The 19,852-nt window shown below is 46.2% G+C and overlaps 1 protein-coding gene across 1 annotated transcript; it reads right to left on the bottom strand.

Annotated features, from left to right (window-relative positions):
• Positions 1–732: 732 nt before the first annotated feature.
• Positions 733–10,306, bottom strand: ZBTB2 (zinc finger and BTB domain containing 2). Its single transcript, XM_075748409.1, has 3 exons — positions 10,160–10,306; positions 5,896–6,079; positions 733–3,770 (listed from the first exon to the last, which is right to left on the bottom strand). Exons 2-3 carry the CDS (start codon positions 6,066–6,068, stop codon positions 2,408–2,410), a joined length of 1,536 nt encoding a protein of 511 aa, XP_075604524.1. The 5' UTR covers positions 6,069–6,079; positions 10,160–10,306; the 3' UTR covers positions 733–2,407.
• Positions 10,307–19,852: the final 9,546 nt, after the last annotated feature.

The raw sequence follows: 19,852 nt of genomic DNA, 5'->3' as shown, positions 1-19,852 counted from the left end.
ATGTACCCTTCTGATACAACCAGCCACCTGGGGAGTTGGACTAAACTGTTGTTCTCTGCACTGAGGCAGAGATGGAGCTTGGGGCGGGGGGGGGGGGGGGAGAAAAAAAAAAAAAAGAGCATCTGACTAAGCAGTAACTAATAGCTGAGGTGGCAGCACTTTTAGCAGCTGTAGTCATTTTGGAAATGAACTTGTGACTATCCCCTAAACCACAGCCACCTCAAATGCTGAACTTACCATGAATTAGGAAAGATTTATTCTTTTGTTTTCCTACTCTGAGAGCATTTCAGACAAAGTGAGATGAAATAAAAAACACATTTAAAGAAATTATATTCGTAGATGAAGATGCTAAAAAAGTTTTAAAATGGGCAACACTAAAATAATTCTGTAAGATTTTTTTTTTTACCTCAAAACGCTTTTATACTTTGAAGTAAAATCAATTGATTTTAAATCTATTACTCTAATACAAGAGAGATAATAAACTCAACACCACTTACAATAAACTTTACAATAATTATCACGTTATAATAAACTGGAAAAAATGAATAGTGACTTTTTGTGCTAAACCCACTGTTTTAAGCTTTAGTAAGCTATTTGTTCATCTGTATGATGGAGGTTTTAGTCTGATACACAGAATACATTGCTTGGCTTTTAAACCGATTCAGGAAAAGCTCCTTCAGGAAGATTGAAACCCAACAACCTTTCACCTTTAACTCAATAAATCATATCCCATTTAATTCAGTTTTTATTCAATGAAATTATGTATAAAAACTTACAAATCTGAGAACTTAACTATACACAAAAAGATGATACTCAGTTTAAACGTATACACAGAGAAGAGCTGTGGTTTGTGACTTGCCCTCTCCCGCCCCTCCCCCCAAAACACACACTGTCTCCATTTACGATAGGGCATCTATTCTGGCCGCTTACGCCTTCTGTTGGCCCAGTAATTGCTCGGTGGGCTTCCTTGCTGCTGTCAGTTTAGGTTTTTAGGCTACCAGCAAAAAAATCTGGGCATCTATATAAAATAGTAAGAATCAACAACTTGATTTTTAACACAAAGATGCAGTGCTACCATCAGCAGTAACTAAAACTACAGAATTCACCCTTTCAGTTTTTGCAGACTTTGTCTTGGCTTTGAAAATAATGGGACTCTCACAGAGCAGAATTTGCCTGTCAGCACTACAGATTTGCTTTAAAACAACCATGATCCCCTGTTGCTGGAACATCCCTGCAGCACTTTTTCTTCCTCTTAACTCATGCCATTAGACCAAATGAAATCACAGACATTCCTTGCCTGAGTAAGGCAATAAAGCTTTTCTCTCTCCTTTCATCCAGAATGACTCAAACCTATAGCTAACAACACATGCATGTGCTGCACTGATGATGGCACAGTGCTCACCAGTATGTCACTTTTCTAGTTTCCTTTGTAGCTTGGGTAACAACACTTACCTATTAGCTTCTCTTCAACAGGCCAATAAAAATGCACACAGCTCAGGACATTTTAAATTTGATTAAAAGTAACCTGTGCAATGACTAGTTTTGTCAAACAACTAAAAGACTTTCTGGGCTGAATCTGAGTGTAGACAGCCAGTTACTTAAAAAGGATGTGTGCATTTATTTACCTGTACCAAATATACACACAAACACTTTATATATATATATAAATCTTTATATATATACACAGTATTTTATATATATAAAGATTGCCATCACATTATTATTACAGCTACTTAAGTCAAAATTTGACTAAGTAACAACTTTGCTTGACTCAGTGATGTTATCTGAAACAGATACCCAAAGGCCTACTTGAAGGAAACATAAGGCTAAAAGAAACCCTCAGCTCTTTTTAACTGAATGAACAGAGACTTTTGCATTCATCGAGAAAAGTTCTGAGGGTTTTAAGTTATAACCTTAATCAACTTGCATGTGGAATTCTAAAAAGCATGGTGTTTAATTTGCCAGATCTTCTCGAAATGCCTTTTACCAGGGAAACGAATATATATATATATAGTCTTTGCTTACCAAACTGATACTCTGTTTCTCATTACACTTGTCATTGTATCTAAATACACTTTTAAGCAATCTAAATTTTGTTTAAAATCTATTAAATTTGGATTAACTAATACTATCAACATAGTTAGCTGGATTATTTTTTCACACATTCCTTTGTATTAAAATCAATTATGTTGTGGTTTGATGAAGAGCTTTTTGTTTGTTTTGGTGGGAGAGGCAAAGTCCAATTTCCTAATGTGCCAGTACAGTTCTGGTTGCTGAAGACAAAGGGCGGGAAGGTGGCTGGTGGAAAAGATGGCAGGGGTAAGTGAGGTAAGAGGTGGGGGGAGGAAAAATTGATTTAATAAAAAATGAGTAAAGAAACTTTAAAAAATTGATATAGGTTTCACATTCAGTCTAACAACACTGCTTCCTGCTCCTTTTTGATGGAGGCTAACACTGCATTATCAGTCTCTGTGGCTTCTGTGTCCCCACCACCTAGCAGAATGGAGCGATCTTCTTCTAGTGTAAAGACAGAGTTTTGATTTTGGCACGAATGTTTGACTACTTCATTGGGAGTTGAAAATGTTTTGTCACACAAGTTACATTTGTAGGGCTTGTTGGTCTGTACTAGCATGTTGTCCATTTGACTGCCTTCCTCAAAAGTACAGAGTTCCAGAGTCTGTTTGTCCACCATTGTGTATGTGTCCATGCTCTGGTTTAGGCACACGTGTCTGGCAGCCTGGTTAGCCCTACAAAAGCTTTTGTCACAAGTGCTGCACTTGAAGGGCTTGCCGGTGTGTATGTACATGTGCTCCCTCCAGTGGCTTTTCTGAATAAATTTGCGACCACAGATGGAACATTCATATTTCCGTCTTTTCACTTCCCTCTCTTGATCTGCCTGCTCCAAGTTGTCTATGTCTGCAATATCGGAGGGGGGCGGTGTCTCTGACTGCTGCTGCCCATCAATTATTGGGGAGTCTGAGATCTGCTGCAGCTCGCTGTCACTAATCATCCCTGCTTCAGGCACTTCCACGGCATCTTTATCAGCTGTGCTGTTACAGAGCGACAAAGAAATATTACTTTCTCCCTGCTGGCTAGATGTGAAGGGAACTCCCGTGTGGATCTGCAGGTGCTCACGCAAACTACTTCGCAAATTGAACCGGCGACCACAGAGGTGGCAGGCATAGTATTTTGGGAAGCTCCCGTTCCTTTTCATAATGCTTGGCTTGACGTGTGCTATTGTGAGTGAGGCAGGCTGCTCATCTGAAGAAGATGCTTCCATGTTGGCCTCTTCGCCTGCAGGTGAATTATTACCAGCAGCAGATACCAATTCTGGAGATAAAGAAGATGGCAATGGGTCAGAAGTGGACATGTTTGTCCGGGTCACTTGTGGCAGAGTTGCAGCTAACTGCGAGAGCTGGGAGCCTTCGGAAACCTGCTCTTGGTTCATCCGTGATGTCTGTGGCCTTGGTTCTCGCCCGAGTTTGTCAGTTGCTGATGTAACCTTAGTGGGATGTCTTATCTGGTGATCTGCAATCTGAATGCCATATAATGAAGATGCTAATGGAAAAACTTGATCCGGGTGAGAAAAAGTTCCCTGACTTGCAAGGCTGGCCTCTTGAATTAGTGGATATGCATGCAGAAACTTTATTCCCTGCTCTAGTCGAACTGGGTCAATGAGTTGCGGTGCCATCTTCCCAGTGTACATCAAATGCAAGAGATAACTGAAGATATCTGGCTGTATGTCAGTCGCTTTCAAACGGACACATTCACTGAAAGGTGAAACAAAATGATCAATAAAAGATAAGGGAAATCTTTTTTACCAGATCTAGGTTATTCAAGCATTGATAAAAATCAGAGGCATCTACTTAAATACAAAAGGCAGAATCTGCAATAAATATAGAGAAACGCTTCAACGTGAAAGACTTAATCTTATGGGCCACTTGAAAGATGACATGTTTTTCCTCAGGGAAGTAGCTGGCTTCAAAGACAAAGCTGTTCCATTGCAATCTACATCTTTCTAAATTGCTGTTACATTATAGATTTGTTGTCGTATATTAGTATGTTTTGTAAATTGCGAAGATATTTTCCCCCTTTCTTGGTTGGATTCAAACCTGTAGCTAATTTAAAACCTGCTAGCACTGGACTCTAAATTCACAATCCATTACACTTTTCTCAGTACTTGGCCTTGAAAACACCTAAAATTCATCTGGCACTTGCCTGTTTGGCTTCCCTGGCTTACTAGTGTTTACAGCTACAGTTCTGTAAATGTGTGGTATCACCTTGTCTCAACTGCATTACGATCCAGAAACCATGCAGGGCAGGGTGTGAATCCCCTGAGGATCTGCTGCAACAGGTGTAGCCCGAGCACATCTAACCCATGGAGGCCAGGCTCCTTACAGAGCAGAACTTCTTTCCTTGAATAGGGAGGAAGAAACAGTAGCACCAGTGGTACACCAGCTCAGCCTGACAGTCCCTTGGTTAGAGCACTCAACAAGGCTTTGGCTGTGACGCCCTCTTCAGCCTAACAGGACTGAAACCAACACCATCCTACAGCTGAGGGCACGCCCTGTGCATCAGCCTTTAAGATGGTCTGGACTGAAACACCCACCACCCCTCTGGCTGAAGCTGGATCTCTGTGCAGAGAGAGAGGCAAGGTTCACAGAAGAAGAAAGAAAAATCAGGAACATCTTGGTTAGGCCAGTTAGCTAACAGGAGATGATCTGGGATTCTAATAGTTTTTCAGTTATTTGTAGCTCTTACATTAAACAAACATTAAATAAAAGAAAGAAATCCAGAAACAGACATGACTGTGCACTGCGGTCTGAATGCTCTAACCACAATAGGTCACCGAGCTGAGGAGGAAATTATGGCCAATTCATCCATTTCATGAGGTGCACCCTTCTTCAGCTTACTCTCTGACTGCTTTTCAATACAGATATAGTACTCAAAAGTAAACTTTGCAATGACGTCTTCGAGATGACTGTGTGCTCTTGATGGAGCAACAAGACCGATATATCTGCCCGCAGTCCTGTCTCAGAAGTGCAAGTGCACTTCTGTCCTTGATGTTTACTTTTGGCTAAGGACTCTCAGCCAAAGAGTTACGAGTTTCACTTACTTAACATAAACTTTTTGAGATAATTCAAATAATTTGGAAAAAGAAAAGACAAAAAAAAATATTTTAGAACAGTCTTACACTTTCATTTATCTTTTTAATGCCCACCACATAAGGCTGCCCACAAAAAAAACAAAAACAAAAACACCAAAACCATAAACTCCCTTCTGTTCCAGCACTCTCTAGTATTTTATTATTTAACCAACTTTGGCAAACTAAAAAAAAAAAAAAAAAAAAAGAAAAAAAGAAAAACATATTAACCTCTTCTATGAGTCCATTTCTCAAAATCTCCTGGCAAATACTTATTGGGTTGTATATAATGTTACAGAAATGTCAAGAATAGTGCTAAGACAGAGTAGAGGATAGTGAGTGGGGGAAGGAAAGTGCAAGAGTAAAGACAGGATCCTTTAATATTCAATTCTAGGAATTCTACGCTTTTTTTAAGGGTAAAAAATCATAGAATAAGAATCATAGAATGCTTTGGGTTGGAAGGGACCTCAAAGACCATCTAGTTCCAACCCCCCTGCCACGGGCAGGGACACTCTCCACTAGACTAGGTTGCTGAAAGGACTTGTGTTAAATTAGAACATTAGTGTTAATAAATCACAGTTCAACTTTAACACTTTTTAAACAGAGTCTAGTTTGCAGATAAGACTGGATTCCATATTCCTTATGTCACAGCAAGAAACAAAAAGAACATTTTCAGGCTTCACAATGTTGTTAGACCTCCTTACCTTAGCTAACTGAACAACATTTAAATAGCTAAACCTTTTTATAATTACCTGGTTTGATGAACAAACAACATCTTGAAGTAGTTGGAGAAAGAAGCAAGGACCGATTTGTGTGCCTTGAAGTAGACATCACCAATGGCAACTGTGCAGTCACACAGGAAACCGAACTCTCGCTGAGCGTTTAGTTGCTGCAGCAGAATAAGTCCATGGTTGGCCAAATCCATTTTTTTACACTCTGAAAAGCAAATGACTTCCATGTAAAACTTAACAGTAGAGGCACAGATGCAACAGTAGATGTCTCTTAACAGATATTGTCCTCTAATATCCATACCTCATGCTTTAGTAACACCTCTTAATCCCAAGCTACTGTATAAATGATACCTTACACATAGGCAAGGATCTCTGTTTCATGATGGGCAATGCGATTCATAAAGGTGCAAGTGATTTGCTGAGGCTTAAAGAGCAGAGGAGAGCCAGGACTAAAGAGTTCTGGAAAGGCACGGGGGGATACTTGGATACAGAAACATAAATAGGTAAAGAAGAAATATTAATAAGTAGTAAAACCACCTATTTGTAATGGGAAGAACAAAGTATTTTGGCTGCCACTTGTCTGTTCAAACACATCTCCCTTCTGATATCACCTGATCAGGTGGGAGAGACAAAAGCAGAACCCAATAAAAGACAAGTTAGATACTTTTAACCTCTTCAGTGCATCTGCATATCTTTTACCTACAAGTTATGTGTCCATCCAGCTGAATCCAAACTCAGCATTAAATAATTAAGTATTTCTGATGGTTATGCCCTCTCCTGGGAAACACCAGATACATAGTTGAGTCTTCCCAGGCTGAAACAATGAATTCGTTCTAGGTATTGGCAAGTCCTCTGGACTATCAGAACAGGAGGGGCCAATCTTTTCACCCAATAACTATTTATTTATTTATTTACTGAGATCAGCTACAACAGCATTTTGTAAGGAGCCTGTGTGCTGGAGTGCCTCACGCTCGCCTAGCAAATCAAGAAACCTGAGGGGCGAGAAGTGCAGTCCCGTCCATTGCTGGCCATCGGCACAAGGTAGGATAATTAACAGTGAAACGTGGCACCAACCTGAGCCCCCCTAAACCAGGGTTTCCACAGTCCCCCACCCTCCCTGCTGCCCTTGTACCAACTGCTGGAGGCTGCCCTCAAAGAACTACCCAAGAGCTGTAAACTTTGTCTCAAGGATTTGGGGGCAGCCTTGGAAGCAAGAATTGGTAACTTTGGGAAAAAAAAATAACCAGGGAAGTATATTAGGGCAGCTGCGTGCGGTTGGATGGATGAATGTATGGCAAGTAAGATCAACAAGTGGATATAAACTTAACCAAAACACATAGAGCTTTGGGCAGAAAAAGGGAAAGCATGACGTGATGGAGGTCTGTATATAGCCATGTAAAACAGCAAGAGAAGGCAACAAAACACCTGGGCACGTTATGCCTGGAACAGCACAGATCCTCTATGAACAGAAGAGAAGGTGAAACCAGAAGTGGTTGATCAACAGCAGTAGATTTATAAAAAGTCTTGGGGTTTTTTCCCCTCCAAATTTAACAGGAAATTACCAAAATTTTAGGTAAGGTACAAACAGCCTTTTTCTTCTATACAGCAAGAGTGGGGCTTTTTGGGAAAGAGAATAAAAGCGTATTCCACATACACCAATATGTTTAGTCATTGGAGAAACAAGTATTTCTACTTGCTGGACAGCGAAGAATGCCCTCGTATTTAAACAAATAACCAGGCTGACCAAATGCATTCATTTGCATTCCATGAGAGCAGAACTCATTTGAGTCAGGGGTGTAAGGGCAAAGAAAGAAATACAATTTAAGATGCAGTTGATTATTTTCTTACAGTTAATAAGAGAAAAAAAGCACCAGGTTCCACCTCTCTTCAGGTCCATCCTCTCCTCCCTAAATTACTGTTTGGATAATTATTTTTGTATAAACGATATGCTAAAATCCTCTCCCTCTCTCCAAAAGAGGGAATACTTCCTGTCAGCAGTAACAAAAATCATGTTTATCGTTATTTTTAATCCTGCAAGATCCTCCATGAAGGTAGACTTTGTGATGTTATGGAAAACATGCTGGATTTTTTTTTTTTTTTGTAGCTTTAATTTAGATTATTCTGTGTGTGCTACATTCTTTAATTCATCAGTGTTGAGTCTGGTTTATACTTGGACAGTGAAGCTTGTCAGGCAAAGCAAACCATCGATGAGAGGAAACCCCAAGCCAGAAAGGCATTCTTCCTAGTTATTGTCATCATAAGTTTGTTTAGCTTTTAGTTTCACCCTTATCCAAGCAGCAGTTACTGGGGCAATTGAAGCGGTTACCCTTCACCAGAGATCTGAATCAATCTTTTCACAAAATGATACGGCATTCATACACGTGCGCAACGCCTAAGTTTTTGTGTGTATTTAAAAGACGTTTAAATGCTTTGAACTGAAAGCACAGGAAGAATTACACTCCAAGGAAATTACACAGCAGAGAAAAAGAGTAAAGGAAAGCACTTTGTCTCTTTTATATGTAGAGGGGTACCTTATAGGCATGCATACGTTCAGGAGTGTTACCCTTAGCAAAATAAAGCGATGATTAACACCAGCAAGGCCATAGTTTAGCGCTGACCAATTCAACCACCGTGTAAAGTACTTCTTGTGCCCCGAAACCCTATAGGGACAGGCCTTCCATTGTACGGCTGTCAGGCCGGCCTGGCTCAGCTGTGTCACAACTTCTGACATTACCTAATTTGCTCAGCGGTGGGTGAAAAACCATGCGAGGCTGAGTCCCTTTGGAAAGCGTACGTTTATTTCGGAGACTACAAAGGGAAAAGCAGCGGGCACAAGTCAAGCACGAGGCTGAGAGAGCCGGTACCGCGCCACAGAAGAGGGGAAATAGGTGGAGGAGAAAAACGCTGGGAGCAATGAGAAAGGAGCAGAGAACGGAGACCGGGACTCGCCCGGGCAGGGGAAGCCGGCCGCGTTGACAGGAAACAGCTGCTGACACGGCTTCAAGCAGAGCCCGGCGCTTCCCGGTGTGTCCGCACACACCTCAGCGGACACCGAACCGCCCCCCGAACCCCAGCCCGCTTCAGCGGCAGAGGGCACCAGCCCGGCCCCGGCCGCCCACAAACGCGCCCCACCGCCTGGCAGCTCCCGCGCCTCCGGAGCAACGGCAGCCGCTCGGCAGCGGGCTGCCCGCGCCCCGCCCCCTCTCCCGCGCGGCGGGCAGGCGGCCGCCGGACACCCGCGCTGGGGCCAGGCCCGACCCCGCCCGCCGCAACGGGCCTGCGCGCGCGCGCCGGCAGCGGGGAAAAAGGGGGGGAAGGAAGGGGCGCGCGCCGCTCGGGCGCTCCCGCCGCCTGCCGGCGCCGTAGCGCGCGGCAGGGCGCCGCTCGCGGCGGGGGGGCGTGGCCTGCCGCCCGCCCTCTCCCCCGCCCCCCTCCTCCCCGGAGTCACGCTCGGCCTCTGTGGCACAGGTGACGGCGCCCTCCCATTGGCCGCCGGGGCGGAAGGCCGGGTGGCCGCGCGCCGCTCTCACTGGCTGCGCCCCGCCCCTCCTCCCCTCTCTCCGCCCGCCTCTCCCCCGCCCCCCCCCCCGCGCACGCCACGCGCGCACGGACGGACGGAGACGGCGCGAGACGCAGCGCGAGCGGAGCCGCCAGGGCGCGCGAGACGGGAACCGCCGCTGCTGCCGCCGCCGCCAGGGCCGCCCAGCCTGCCGAGGAGAGACAGGCGGGGCCGCCCCCTCCCGCTCCGCGCGGCGCCCTCCTCCCCCGCCCTTCCCTGCGCCGGATGCCGCCGGAGGGGGGGCCGCCCCGCGGCGGGCGGGCGGGAGGGAGGGCGCGCGGGCCCCAACCGGCCGAGCCGAGCCCGGCGCCGGGCGACACCGGCCCCCCCCACCCCGGGCCCCCTCCTTCTCCCTACCCCCTCCCTCCCTCGGCCCGGCCCTCTCTTCCCCTCGGGCCCATCCCCCCCCCCCCCCCCCCCGGGCTGTGTCCCGGATGGAGCCGCCCGGCCCGGCCCGGCCCGGCGGGGGTTTGTCAGGAGGCCAGGCAGCCCCAGCGGCGCCAGGCGCGGCCCTCCTCCTCCTCCGCGCCCCCCTCGGCCCGCCGCGGCGCGGCCGGACCCCGCGGCCGGGCGCCCCTCGCACACAATGAGGAGGTAGGGCCGAGGAGGCCCCGCCGCGCCCGCCCGCCGCCGCCTCAGCCCGGGCCGCGGCCGGTGCGGCGGGGCCGGGCGCACGTGCGGGCTGCGCCGGGATCGCCCGCGGGGCGCAGCGCGACCGGTGCTCACCTGGGGGGCGCGGGCCGCCGAGGCGCCTGGTGCCGCGCGGGCCGCCGCCGTCTCCGCGCCCAGCAGCAGCAGCAACAACGGAGTCAGCGCGGCGGCGGCGGCGGCGGCTTTTCCTGTCCGGTTACGTTAGGGTCACATGACCGAGAGCGGAGCACAGAGGCTGCAGCGAGGAGCCCCCGCCGGGGGGGAGGGGAGGCGGCGAGCGCTGTGGCGGCAGCAGCAGCAGCAGGAGCCACCCAGCCCCCGCCCGCCCCTCCCTCCCCCGCCCGCCGCGCGCAGCGCGGGCCGTACCGGCGGGACCGGCCCCGTCGTCGTCGCCGCCGCCGCCCTGCTCCCGGGAACCCCCCGGCCGAAAGCGCCCGCCCCCGGCGGAGCGGGGCGAGGATCCTGCGGCGGGCGCGCTGCCCCTTTAAAACTCCCGGGGGGGTGGGGGCCGGGGACCGGGGCAGCCCGCCTGCCCCGCGCCGCTGGGCGGGGGCGGCCCCGCCGCTGCCAACGCTCCCCTCCGCTCCCCTCCGCCGCCCGGGCTGCGGAATAACGGGCCGGGCCGCTGTCGGCTCCCCGGCGGACCCGGCTCGGGGCCGCGGCAGCGTGCGGGGACGGGACGGGGCGGCGCTGCGTTCGCCGCCGCCTTCCCGGCGCCCTGCCGGCCTCGCCGCGGCAGCAGAGGCTGCCCGCCGCCAGCGCGACCGGTGCCGCCGGGGGCGCCCGGCCTCGACGCTGGGGGCATCGGGTGGCTCCTGCCGGAGCCAAGCGAGGCTCGGGGTGACGGGCGGGGGATGCCATCAGGGAGAAGTGGCGGGCGCAGGTGCGTCCCCCCGCTTCCCGCCGAGCCACCGGGGACCCGGGCGTGGGGGAGATGGGGACAAGCCCGCGGCTGTGGGAGCGGAGCGGGGGGCTGGGACGCGGTGTCCCGAGTCCCCCCGGGGCTCTCGGGCACGAACTTTGTGAGCGGTGTCCTCCTCCGCCTAGCCCGGGCCTCTCTCCGGGTGTCGTTTACAGCGGGGTCTTCGTTCGGTGCTCGGGAAGGGCAGAGTGCGGGGCCCGACCCTGTTGGCGTGGGGGTTTGGAGGGCCCGTCTTTGGGAAACTGTCGTGGGTGCGCTGTGGTTGAACTGTCAGATGGGAGGTTACAAGTTCACTTGTCAAAAGGAGTGATTCAGAGTACCAGGGTGGAAAGCTTGGGTATGCTTTTTGTCCGTTTTAGGTGGGCAAGCTATTTGAACTGGGTATTTTTAACTCTGCTTTTTAAGGGGGGACGTAGCAGTCTTTGGTAAAAATCAGATCTGCGACTTTGCGCAATGGCAAACGGTTGCGGTGGAGTGCGGAGGGAGGGTGGCTGTAGCCAGGCCTCATCTTAGCCAAATCTGAGACATGTTATAGAATTCATGGGTGCTTATAAAACTGTACAAATAAATGCACCAACGGACACTGCGATACATGAAAAAATTGTTGGTCTTGCAGAAGTTATTAACTCAGAGTTGTTAGTGCGGAGGCAGGGAAGCTGTCTTCACCTAGAGGCTGGGAAGTCCCTGAAGAAATGGAAGGGTGAGCCCTGTGTTGGGCTTGAGTGTGATTTCTTCGAGTCGGAGAACTGGTCCTGGCATGGTCCAGATCTGTGCCTTCTTGTAAGGCGACACCTGCTAACGAGCAATGCCGCAGACAAAACCATTTTCCGGAGAGAAACTTTGTTGTTGTTGTTGAAAACCTTGTAGTAAGGTATTTGGCCAGCAATAGTTAAGGAGGGTTCCTTTGCACCCCCTGCCTACTCCTGCTGTTGTTAAGTGTGCTTTCTGCTGTTTCTTAGGAACAGCATAGGCTACAATGTCAATGATTTGAATTAGGTCCAGATTATTACCTTTTTTAAGGTACTTACGTAAGCAAGCTTGTCGGGGGCTAGCTGTACCGGGGATGATGTTTCCGCAGTCATTCAATAAGATGTGCTATGGGAAAAAAAAGGCCCAAACTCTTTTAATTCAGTGTCTTGAAAGCAAATGTGCTGTCTTGTATCTTGTCTGGTTTGTAGATGAACAGATGATTGCAGTCATCCCAGGCTACTGTTATTTTTACAGGATTTAAATTGATCAAGGACTATACCAGTTTTACGTGAGTCTGACTCTGAGGCTCCCACTGAAGTTAATGGGAGTCTTGATAGACACAGCTTGAGTCCATTTGCGTTGTATAGCTCATAAATATTAATTTATTTATCCAAGTTAAGCTGCACTTGAAAACTAACTAGTTAAGTCCTAAAAAATCCCCAACCTCAAACTCCAACAGTTTATTTTTAATTTTAGTGGAGCTGAAAGCTGACAGTCTGTTTGCTGCTGTTGCAGTATTTTGAATAAAGCAGCTGAACAGAACTGCATCTTTAGGACCTGCCTCGAGCACCTGCGATGTGCTAAACTACAAGGGACGTGTTTTTAACAGCTGAGTTCCGCTGTGTGAGTGCATGGCAAAAGTTTATGGAGTGTATTTAACCAGTCTACTTGGCAAATTTTTTCCCTGTACATTTCACTTGCATTTCAGCTCTGCAAACTAAATACAAAGTGAAGAGAATAGATGGATGTTTGAGCTTAAGTCGCTTAGTAGTGCATGATTTATCTCACTCTCATGGAAGATGGTGAAAGTGACATAATTGTTAATTAAATTGAGTGGGTTACTTAGGAAAACCAGTGTGTTTCTGGCAGATAGCTGTCAGGTTTTGTGGCCTGTTTTTCTTCTTCTATGTTGCACTTGAGCACTTCTGTGTTGGCATTTGTGTGGGATTCTCCTCTGTGCTATCTCTGAAACTGGAGAAAAATTAACTTAGTTATGTTTTTTTTATTAAAGCTTGTAATTCAGCTTTAAAGCACCTTTGTTTCATCTACAATACGTTAATCCTGCAATAATGCAATTCTTAATTTAAAAGAATCCAGTCTAATTTGAGGTCCGCTTAAATCTGTAGAAGGCTTTCTGTGCTGAGTTTAATGCTGCCGAACTTCACACCTTTGATGCTTACACCTGAGAGATGTCATCTGTGTCGCAGGGAGCGATAAGCAGTTCATCTGTTGCATTTTGGACACCTGACTTAAGATGTGAATCAAAAATTTTACTTCCATTTCATCTTTTGAGGTATTTTTTTAACATAGTTACAATTCATGCAGCTGAAATTGTAATTCAAATTTATCCTTGTCTCATTAATTGTTATTATTGTGCTTTTAATTTTTAAATGCTGATTTTCTCCCCCGCCCATCCCCCTTACCAGTTTCTTGAGGTACTTGTTTAGGACTCCTTTCCTAGTTTTATGACTTTCTGAAGGGACTGTTCAGACTGATTTAGATACTGCTACACACCTGAGAGCATTCTTAATTGTATTGCTGTTGATGACAGGATCAGTCCCTAGATTTTTGGTTTTGCTTTGGTCTGCATGCACCCAGATTAAAGACAGAATTTTGTCTGGTAGGATCATATTTTGCATTGTAAATGAGCATACTGCTGATGATTTGAGTGTTAATAGGATGACGAAGGTGTTTGCTAACCTGAGTAAAAATTGACTTGAGCAGTGGGAGGAACTTGATCCAGACAGACCCAAGTCCTGTTAGTGTGTCCTTTTGGTAGAGTTCAGTTGAGATCTGGAATGGAATAGTAGATTGTTATCTTTATAGTCAAAACCTTAACAGCTCTAGTGATGCTAATCAGGCTCAAACTGCTAAGATTTTCAGTGCGTTTTCAAACTTTTCAGCATTTTTGAAAAATGAAGAGTGCAGAGTCCCTGTTCTGAAGAGCTCTTTGCTCTCTGCAGTGCTGCTGACCCACTCCCACGGGACCGTTGCTGGTGCTGCTGAAACCGTGGGGAGCTGGGAGCATGTGTCCTAGGCAAAGGGCGGGAACCCTTAAGGTGTGGGGCACAGCTTCCACGCTGGTACTGCTGTAGTAAAATGTGAGTTTACATCAATGCCGTAAATCCATTTTATTAGCACAGCTGCCATTTCTAACACTTCCACTTCTGATTTATGTTGGTGAGAAGGCTCGGTGGGAAGTGTGACAGCTGCAGTAGCTTCTCGCTAGATGAGTAAATATTGTACCTCTGATAGTCTCCAACCTTTTCATCCAGGGATATTCTCCCTCCCCGTTAGAATTTTCCACACACTCGGTCCGAATCTCGTTCGTCTTTCACACAGTGTTGGAAGCACAAAGCACGTAAAAGCGATATCCAGGAAAAACCCCTGATGTATGGATACAGCAGCGGTTGTGGAACAGCTCTGCTTTTTCTTGCCTGGGCTTACTTGGCGTGGGGAGGCTGTTGCGGTATGTTCGTGATAGGTCCGTGGTCAGCACCCAAGCAGATCTGAGCTTTTATGTTTTTGTTGTGAGTAGGTCTGACTGTCCTAGAGCTGAAGGAGAACTATGGTGTGTAAGTCACTTTTGTGTATGCTGTATAAGGTGAAAAAAATGAGGAATTAGATCTTTGTCATTTTGCAGGCTAAGCTGTTTTTCTGGTATCAATACGTGTCCTGGTTTCAGCTGGGATAGAGTTAATTTTCTCCCCAGCAGTGGGTATAGGGCTGTGTTTGGGATTTAGGATGAGAATAATGTTGATAACACACGGATGTTTTTAGTTGTTGCCAAGCAGTCAAGGACTTTTCAGCTTCTCATACTGCCCTGCCAACGAGAAGGTGGGGGGTGCCCAAGAAGCTGGGAGGGGACGCGGCAAGGACAGCTGACCCAAACTGGTCACAGGGATATTCCATATGATGTCATGCTCAGTATATAACTGGGGGCTTGGCTGGGAGGTGGGGCACCTCAGGAACTAGCTCTGCATCAGCTTCAGGTGCTGAGCAATTGTGCTGCACACGACTTCTATTTGTATATTCTTTTATTGTTGTTATTCTTTTCCTTCTCTGTCCTATTAAACTGTCTTTATCTTAACCCGCAAGTTTTACCTTTTTTGCTTTTCAGTTCTCTCCCCCATCCCACTGTGGGGAGGGGGGGAGCAGTGAGCGAACGGTTGTGGGGTTGTTTTAGCTGCTGGCTGGGTTAAACCATGACAATATGTTAGTTAGGAATTGTTTCCACACCTAGAGAACAAAGCTTTATCAACAGCTAGTGAGTAGCTGCAATTTAGACCAGGGGAAAAAAAAAAAAATCCTTTTGCTAGTACAACATATATCATCTAAGGAAATGGTTTAACTGTGTGTATAGAATTTTTCTTGTTAGGAGTCTCAACTCCATCAGGAGTTGTTGGTGTAACAGAACTGACACAGCTTCTGCAGTGTAGATTAGCCCTCTACTTTCTGGCTTTGCCTCAGTCCCAGGTTAGCCTGTTACATGGGCCCTGCCCACTTTTAACTGGAAAAGTTCAAACGTGACTATGCATTCTTGGCTGGAGTGACGTTTTTAGTGGAGCATGACTGTAAAGTTACAGTAATACACATACTTGCATGTTTTGTTTTCCTTAGAAAAAAGGATTCAAACTGCAGTTGTAGTGAGTGCATTTTTAAAGCCCATGCAGCTGCAGTATTCTGTAGAGAAAGATGCTCTAAGTGAAATAGCGTTGATAGTGTGTTCACATTACTATGTAATATCGTCTAAATGGTGACTGTAAGCTCATGAGATACTTAATGAACAATTTTGAATAAATATAGAGTTCATCAGCATTTACTCAAGCTTAGTTAGGAAAGTGTTAAAAAGTATTGGGGGGTGGGTGGCAATAGTAATTGGCAGTGACCATTGTTTAGTAGTCATATTTCACCAGACTGGAAAATGTATTTCTTGAGTGGCTGGAGCTTGACAACGGACATGAACGGGCAAATGACCGAGCACTGAGAGAGACAAATGGTGATGCTAGCTGTAGTTGTGATGCCTTCAACAGCTCAAAGTAGAGTGAAGGAAAAAAAATGCTTGTCCTTGCTTTAAGTTTGCTTAATAAAGTTTGTTTGAAGAATCAGAAACGGGAATAGTTGTCATAGTTGTACCTGTGCAAGCAGAGGGGATTTTTGGTTCTGTTCCCCCAGTGTGACTAGGTCTGTCCAACTCTTACTCTGTCAAAAACTTTGGAGGACCCCGAACTGTTGGAGTTGCTTAGTTTTCTGACATTCAGCCACCTGGGTTTTATGTGTAGAACAGAGTACACAGGTGATGTCAAGAAGTATGTCACTGGCAGGCACTCGGGGGATCAGGAGAAACAGGTTACCTCATACAGTGTATAGCTACGGCAAAATAAATTTCTAAGGCTACCAAAGATCTTTGCTTCCCTGCTGATTGTAAAGGATTACAGTCTCTTAAAAATCCTTGTCTCAGCTAGGGCTATATACATTTCAAGACACTTTTTCCCTCTCCTAGATAGTTAAGCTTTCTTTTCTTCCCCCCAAGATGACAAGCATTTGGGACAGTGGTTTTGGTTTTTAAACCAAAGTGCGTATCACTTACTGTATCTGAGTACCTCGGACTCTACATTTCTTTTTGGTAGTTGTCACTCACGCTAGTATCATAAACCAGTCTGTAGACAAGGATAACGAGACTCTTGGCAGATGTTAAATGCCGTCTGGTGAGGGAAGGTAGGACATCACACATCAGTAATTTCCAGCCTGTAGACTTTCCTTGGACGGTATCTTGGCTCACTAGAGAGAGCAACTGAGAAACGTAAACTGGCAAACTCAGCACGCCCGTGCCTTTTGCAGTTTCTAAATTGGTCTACACATGAAGGGTCCATAAATTGGAAAAGGATCACCACAACCATTATCACAACTAAGGACACACATCTGTGTCTTGTCTCAATGTGGGGTACATTCTTTACAAGGCAACTTTGTTACTTGGCTATCAGTAAATAAATCTGTTTATGTGGGCACAAAGTAACTGGCTTCCCCCCTCCCTTACCAAACTTTGAGCTGAAGTCTGTTTCTGAAGTTTCTCTGGCTAAGGTAGGATGGGGAAGGAGAGACTAGTTCTTACATGTTTTAGTGTTCTTGTATTTTTTGTTTCAGGCAGGCGCTTGAAATTGGCGAGACCGTCATCCTTCTCATAGAAGTTGGTATGTGCTGGCTGAACTGAATATACATTATTTTTGCAGAGAGAAATATAAGAGATTTTTGCAGGGAGGTGTCATGTATATGCAGCTGCTTACCCAGCCAGCAGGGCTGATGTGCTGCCTGAGAACAGGGCCTGGCTTTGCAGCCAGTGGAGCTATTACCCCACAAAAATGGGGCTGGAAGGCCGGAGCCCCAACTCTCAGCATTCTTTGCCATTTTACAAACAGCTAGTCTTATGACAACTTTCTAGCAGATCCGCCTAAGAAAATCATCTGTAAGTTGTCCTTTGCCTCATCTGATGGAAAAAGGCACAGTTAGAAGCAGTGTACACAGTTGGGATCCTTACAAAGGGTGGTCTAACAAAGCTCCATGTGAACAGAATTTTACCATTCAGTCTTAATTTTGTTAAAAAGTTTTCAGTTTTAGATTCCTCTCTGGTTTTCCTTGTGTATTCTGTAATTGCATCTTTACTGTTTTCCCCCAGGTGACCCTTACTGGTTAGAATAGACCCATTTTGGTGAAGACTTGAATTATGCAAACCGTGTAGTTTTCTCCAGCTAGTTATGAAGGCGTGTGGTGGACGAGGCAGGCGACAGACAGGGGCGTTCTCACAGCCAAGGCAGCTTTGTGTCACTTCTGGAACGGGGGTCTTGTCTTGCCTCTGCTGTGAAACTCCCTCCTGTTCAGGCCGTGCATACGCTCGTACATACGCTCGTACAGAGTCCCCACGAGATCTCCAAATTCAAGCAGAAACCAAGGTTGCAGGTGGGGAGTTTCCTGCCTGCTGTCTGGTCACAGGAGAGCTCTGCTCTCTCTGTGTATCGTGCGGTGAAAGCTCAAGTTAGGTTCCCGACACACTCAGTTTCCCAGCTTGGTCTTGGTTCTCTATGCATAATGCAGCAAGAATAGTCTCGCTCTGTAAGATCGTCAGGTTTGTCGTTGGAACAAAAACCCCTCATACTTTGATGCAGCTGCTGCTGGGTATGTTGTGAAAAAGATGGATACACAGTTTTAATGTACAGCTAAGGCTTAACCTAAGCTGCGAACTGTGAACAGCTGCTTAACACAGTAAATGGGGTTGGGGGCTTGGCAGGAAGAGTGTGTGATTTTATGGCTATGATTTTATGTGCTGATAGAAACTGATTTCAGGTTTTAAAAGTACCTGTGCTTCTCTTGTTTTGAGGTGTTCGACTTGGTAACTCTTAAATACAGCCCCAAGACAGAACACTTTCTGCTTTTAAAGAGCATCTAGGAGTCCTCAAATGACTTTGTTAAAACCACTTTTCCTGCTAGGTGCAGTTGGCCTGTAAATTTACATTTTAGCAATTTAGCTGAAATACCAAAACATTCAATGTGAGGTGAATGTTCTTAAGTGCAAGTATGACACTCAAATGGGGGGGGGGGGGGGGGGAGAGCCTATTTGTCTAAAGGGTGAAAAATGTTTGCTAGAAAATGAAAATGTAACCTAATTCTCTGTTATTGGAATTATGTGGTGCTTGGTAAGTTTTTCTACTGCATAAAAGACGTAAAGTACTATTTCTATAACAGCCTAGAGTAAGTCAGATGTGTGCCAAGGAGCTGTTTCGCAGCGTGCTGTAACTTTGTCACCAAGCTGCTCTGCTGACTGATTCACTTCCATGAGCGGGGCTGATGGTTCAGACCTTCTCAGCAGTTCAGAGCAGCGGTAGTTGAGCTGTTCCAGACCAGAGACCTCCAGGTAGGACCTGTTCTGAGGAGAAAGCCTACTCTTAAGAAGAGCTGCTGCTTCTTAAGAGGCTCCTGTGGCACTGGTAACATAGTTTATGGCTAAAGGATGGGTTTGTAGTTGGATGCTTTTCCTAGCTCTGCCTATTTTCTTCCCCAGGTATCTGTCTGATGTATATTCAACAGGAGTCTAATATCACACTTGGAAATAGTGTTTTCAGGTGAAGAGAGAACAGTAAGCTATCGCAAACATAATTGCACTTCTAGCCTGAATTTAGTCATCATGGCTTGTTAATGATGCTTCAGGAGCTTTTAACAAACTTCTTAGGGTATGTTCCTGAGGTGATAACACTAGACTAACCTGATTTTGAAAAAGGTGATAAAAGAGCAGTTGTATAGTAGTTCCTGAAAACATATTTCAAAAGAGAAGTTGCTGGGGGAAAAAAAAAAAATCCTGTCATCTAAGTAAATGTAACATTCTGGAGATAGCAAGCTACACACCTGTAGACTAGGAATAGATTAAAAAAAAAAGAACTTTTACCTTAGAGGGTAATTAAGACATTTTACTTATGCTAATTAACTCCTTGCAACTTGTACTGGTAAGAATCAGGTAATAGGATAAGGTGGACAGCCTAGTAATAGAGAAATTTTGTGAACCTTACTTTAGTTTCTCATTCTGCTACAGCTTCCTGTGACCTCAGATCAGCTTCCCGTGACCTCAGATAAAGTTCAGCTAGTTCCCCTTTCACATAAATACCTTCTAAATAAATGTATGCCCATAAGTATGTAAATACCTTTTTGTGATGGGGTAGAACACATCATTAAGTGTACCTGCCAGGTTTATTAAAATCATTCCAGGTAACTTAAATAGCAGTGCTGTTTCCAAGCTTGGGACAGTGTCTCAGCTATCCAAGGAGGAGTTGGCGAAAGTGAGGGATCCATCCTTCTGTCCTTGCTTATTAACGAGACAAAATGAAATCTCT

Source organism: Balearica regulorum, chromosome 3, assembly GCF_011004875.1.
Source record: "Balearica regulorum gibbericeps isolate bBalReg1 chromosome 3, bBalReg1.pri, whole genome shotgun sequence".
In the NCBI taxonomy this organism is placed as follows: domain Eukaryota; kingdom Metazoa; phylum Chordata; class Aves; order Gruiformes; family Gruidae; genus Balearica; species Balearica regulorum.
This window is presented reverse-complemented; position numbering and strand designations above follow the sequence as displayed.

Coding starts and splice junctions, on each gene's coding strand:
- ZBTB2 (XM_075748409.1), bottom strand. CDS start 6,068: ATGGATTTGGCCAACCATGGACTTATTCTGCTGCAGCAACTAAACGCT. Junction 3,771..5,895: donor TTGTTTGTTCATCAAACCAG/GTAATTATAAAA, acceptor TTCACCTTTCAG/TGAATGTGTCCGTTTGAAAG.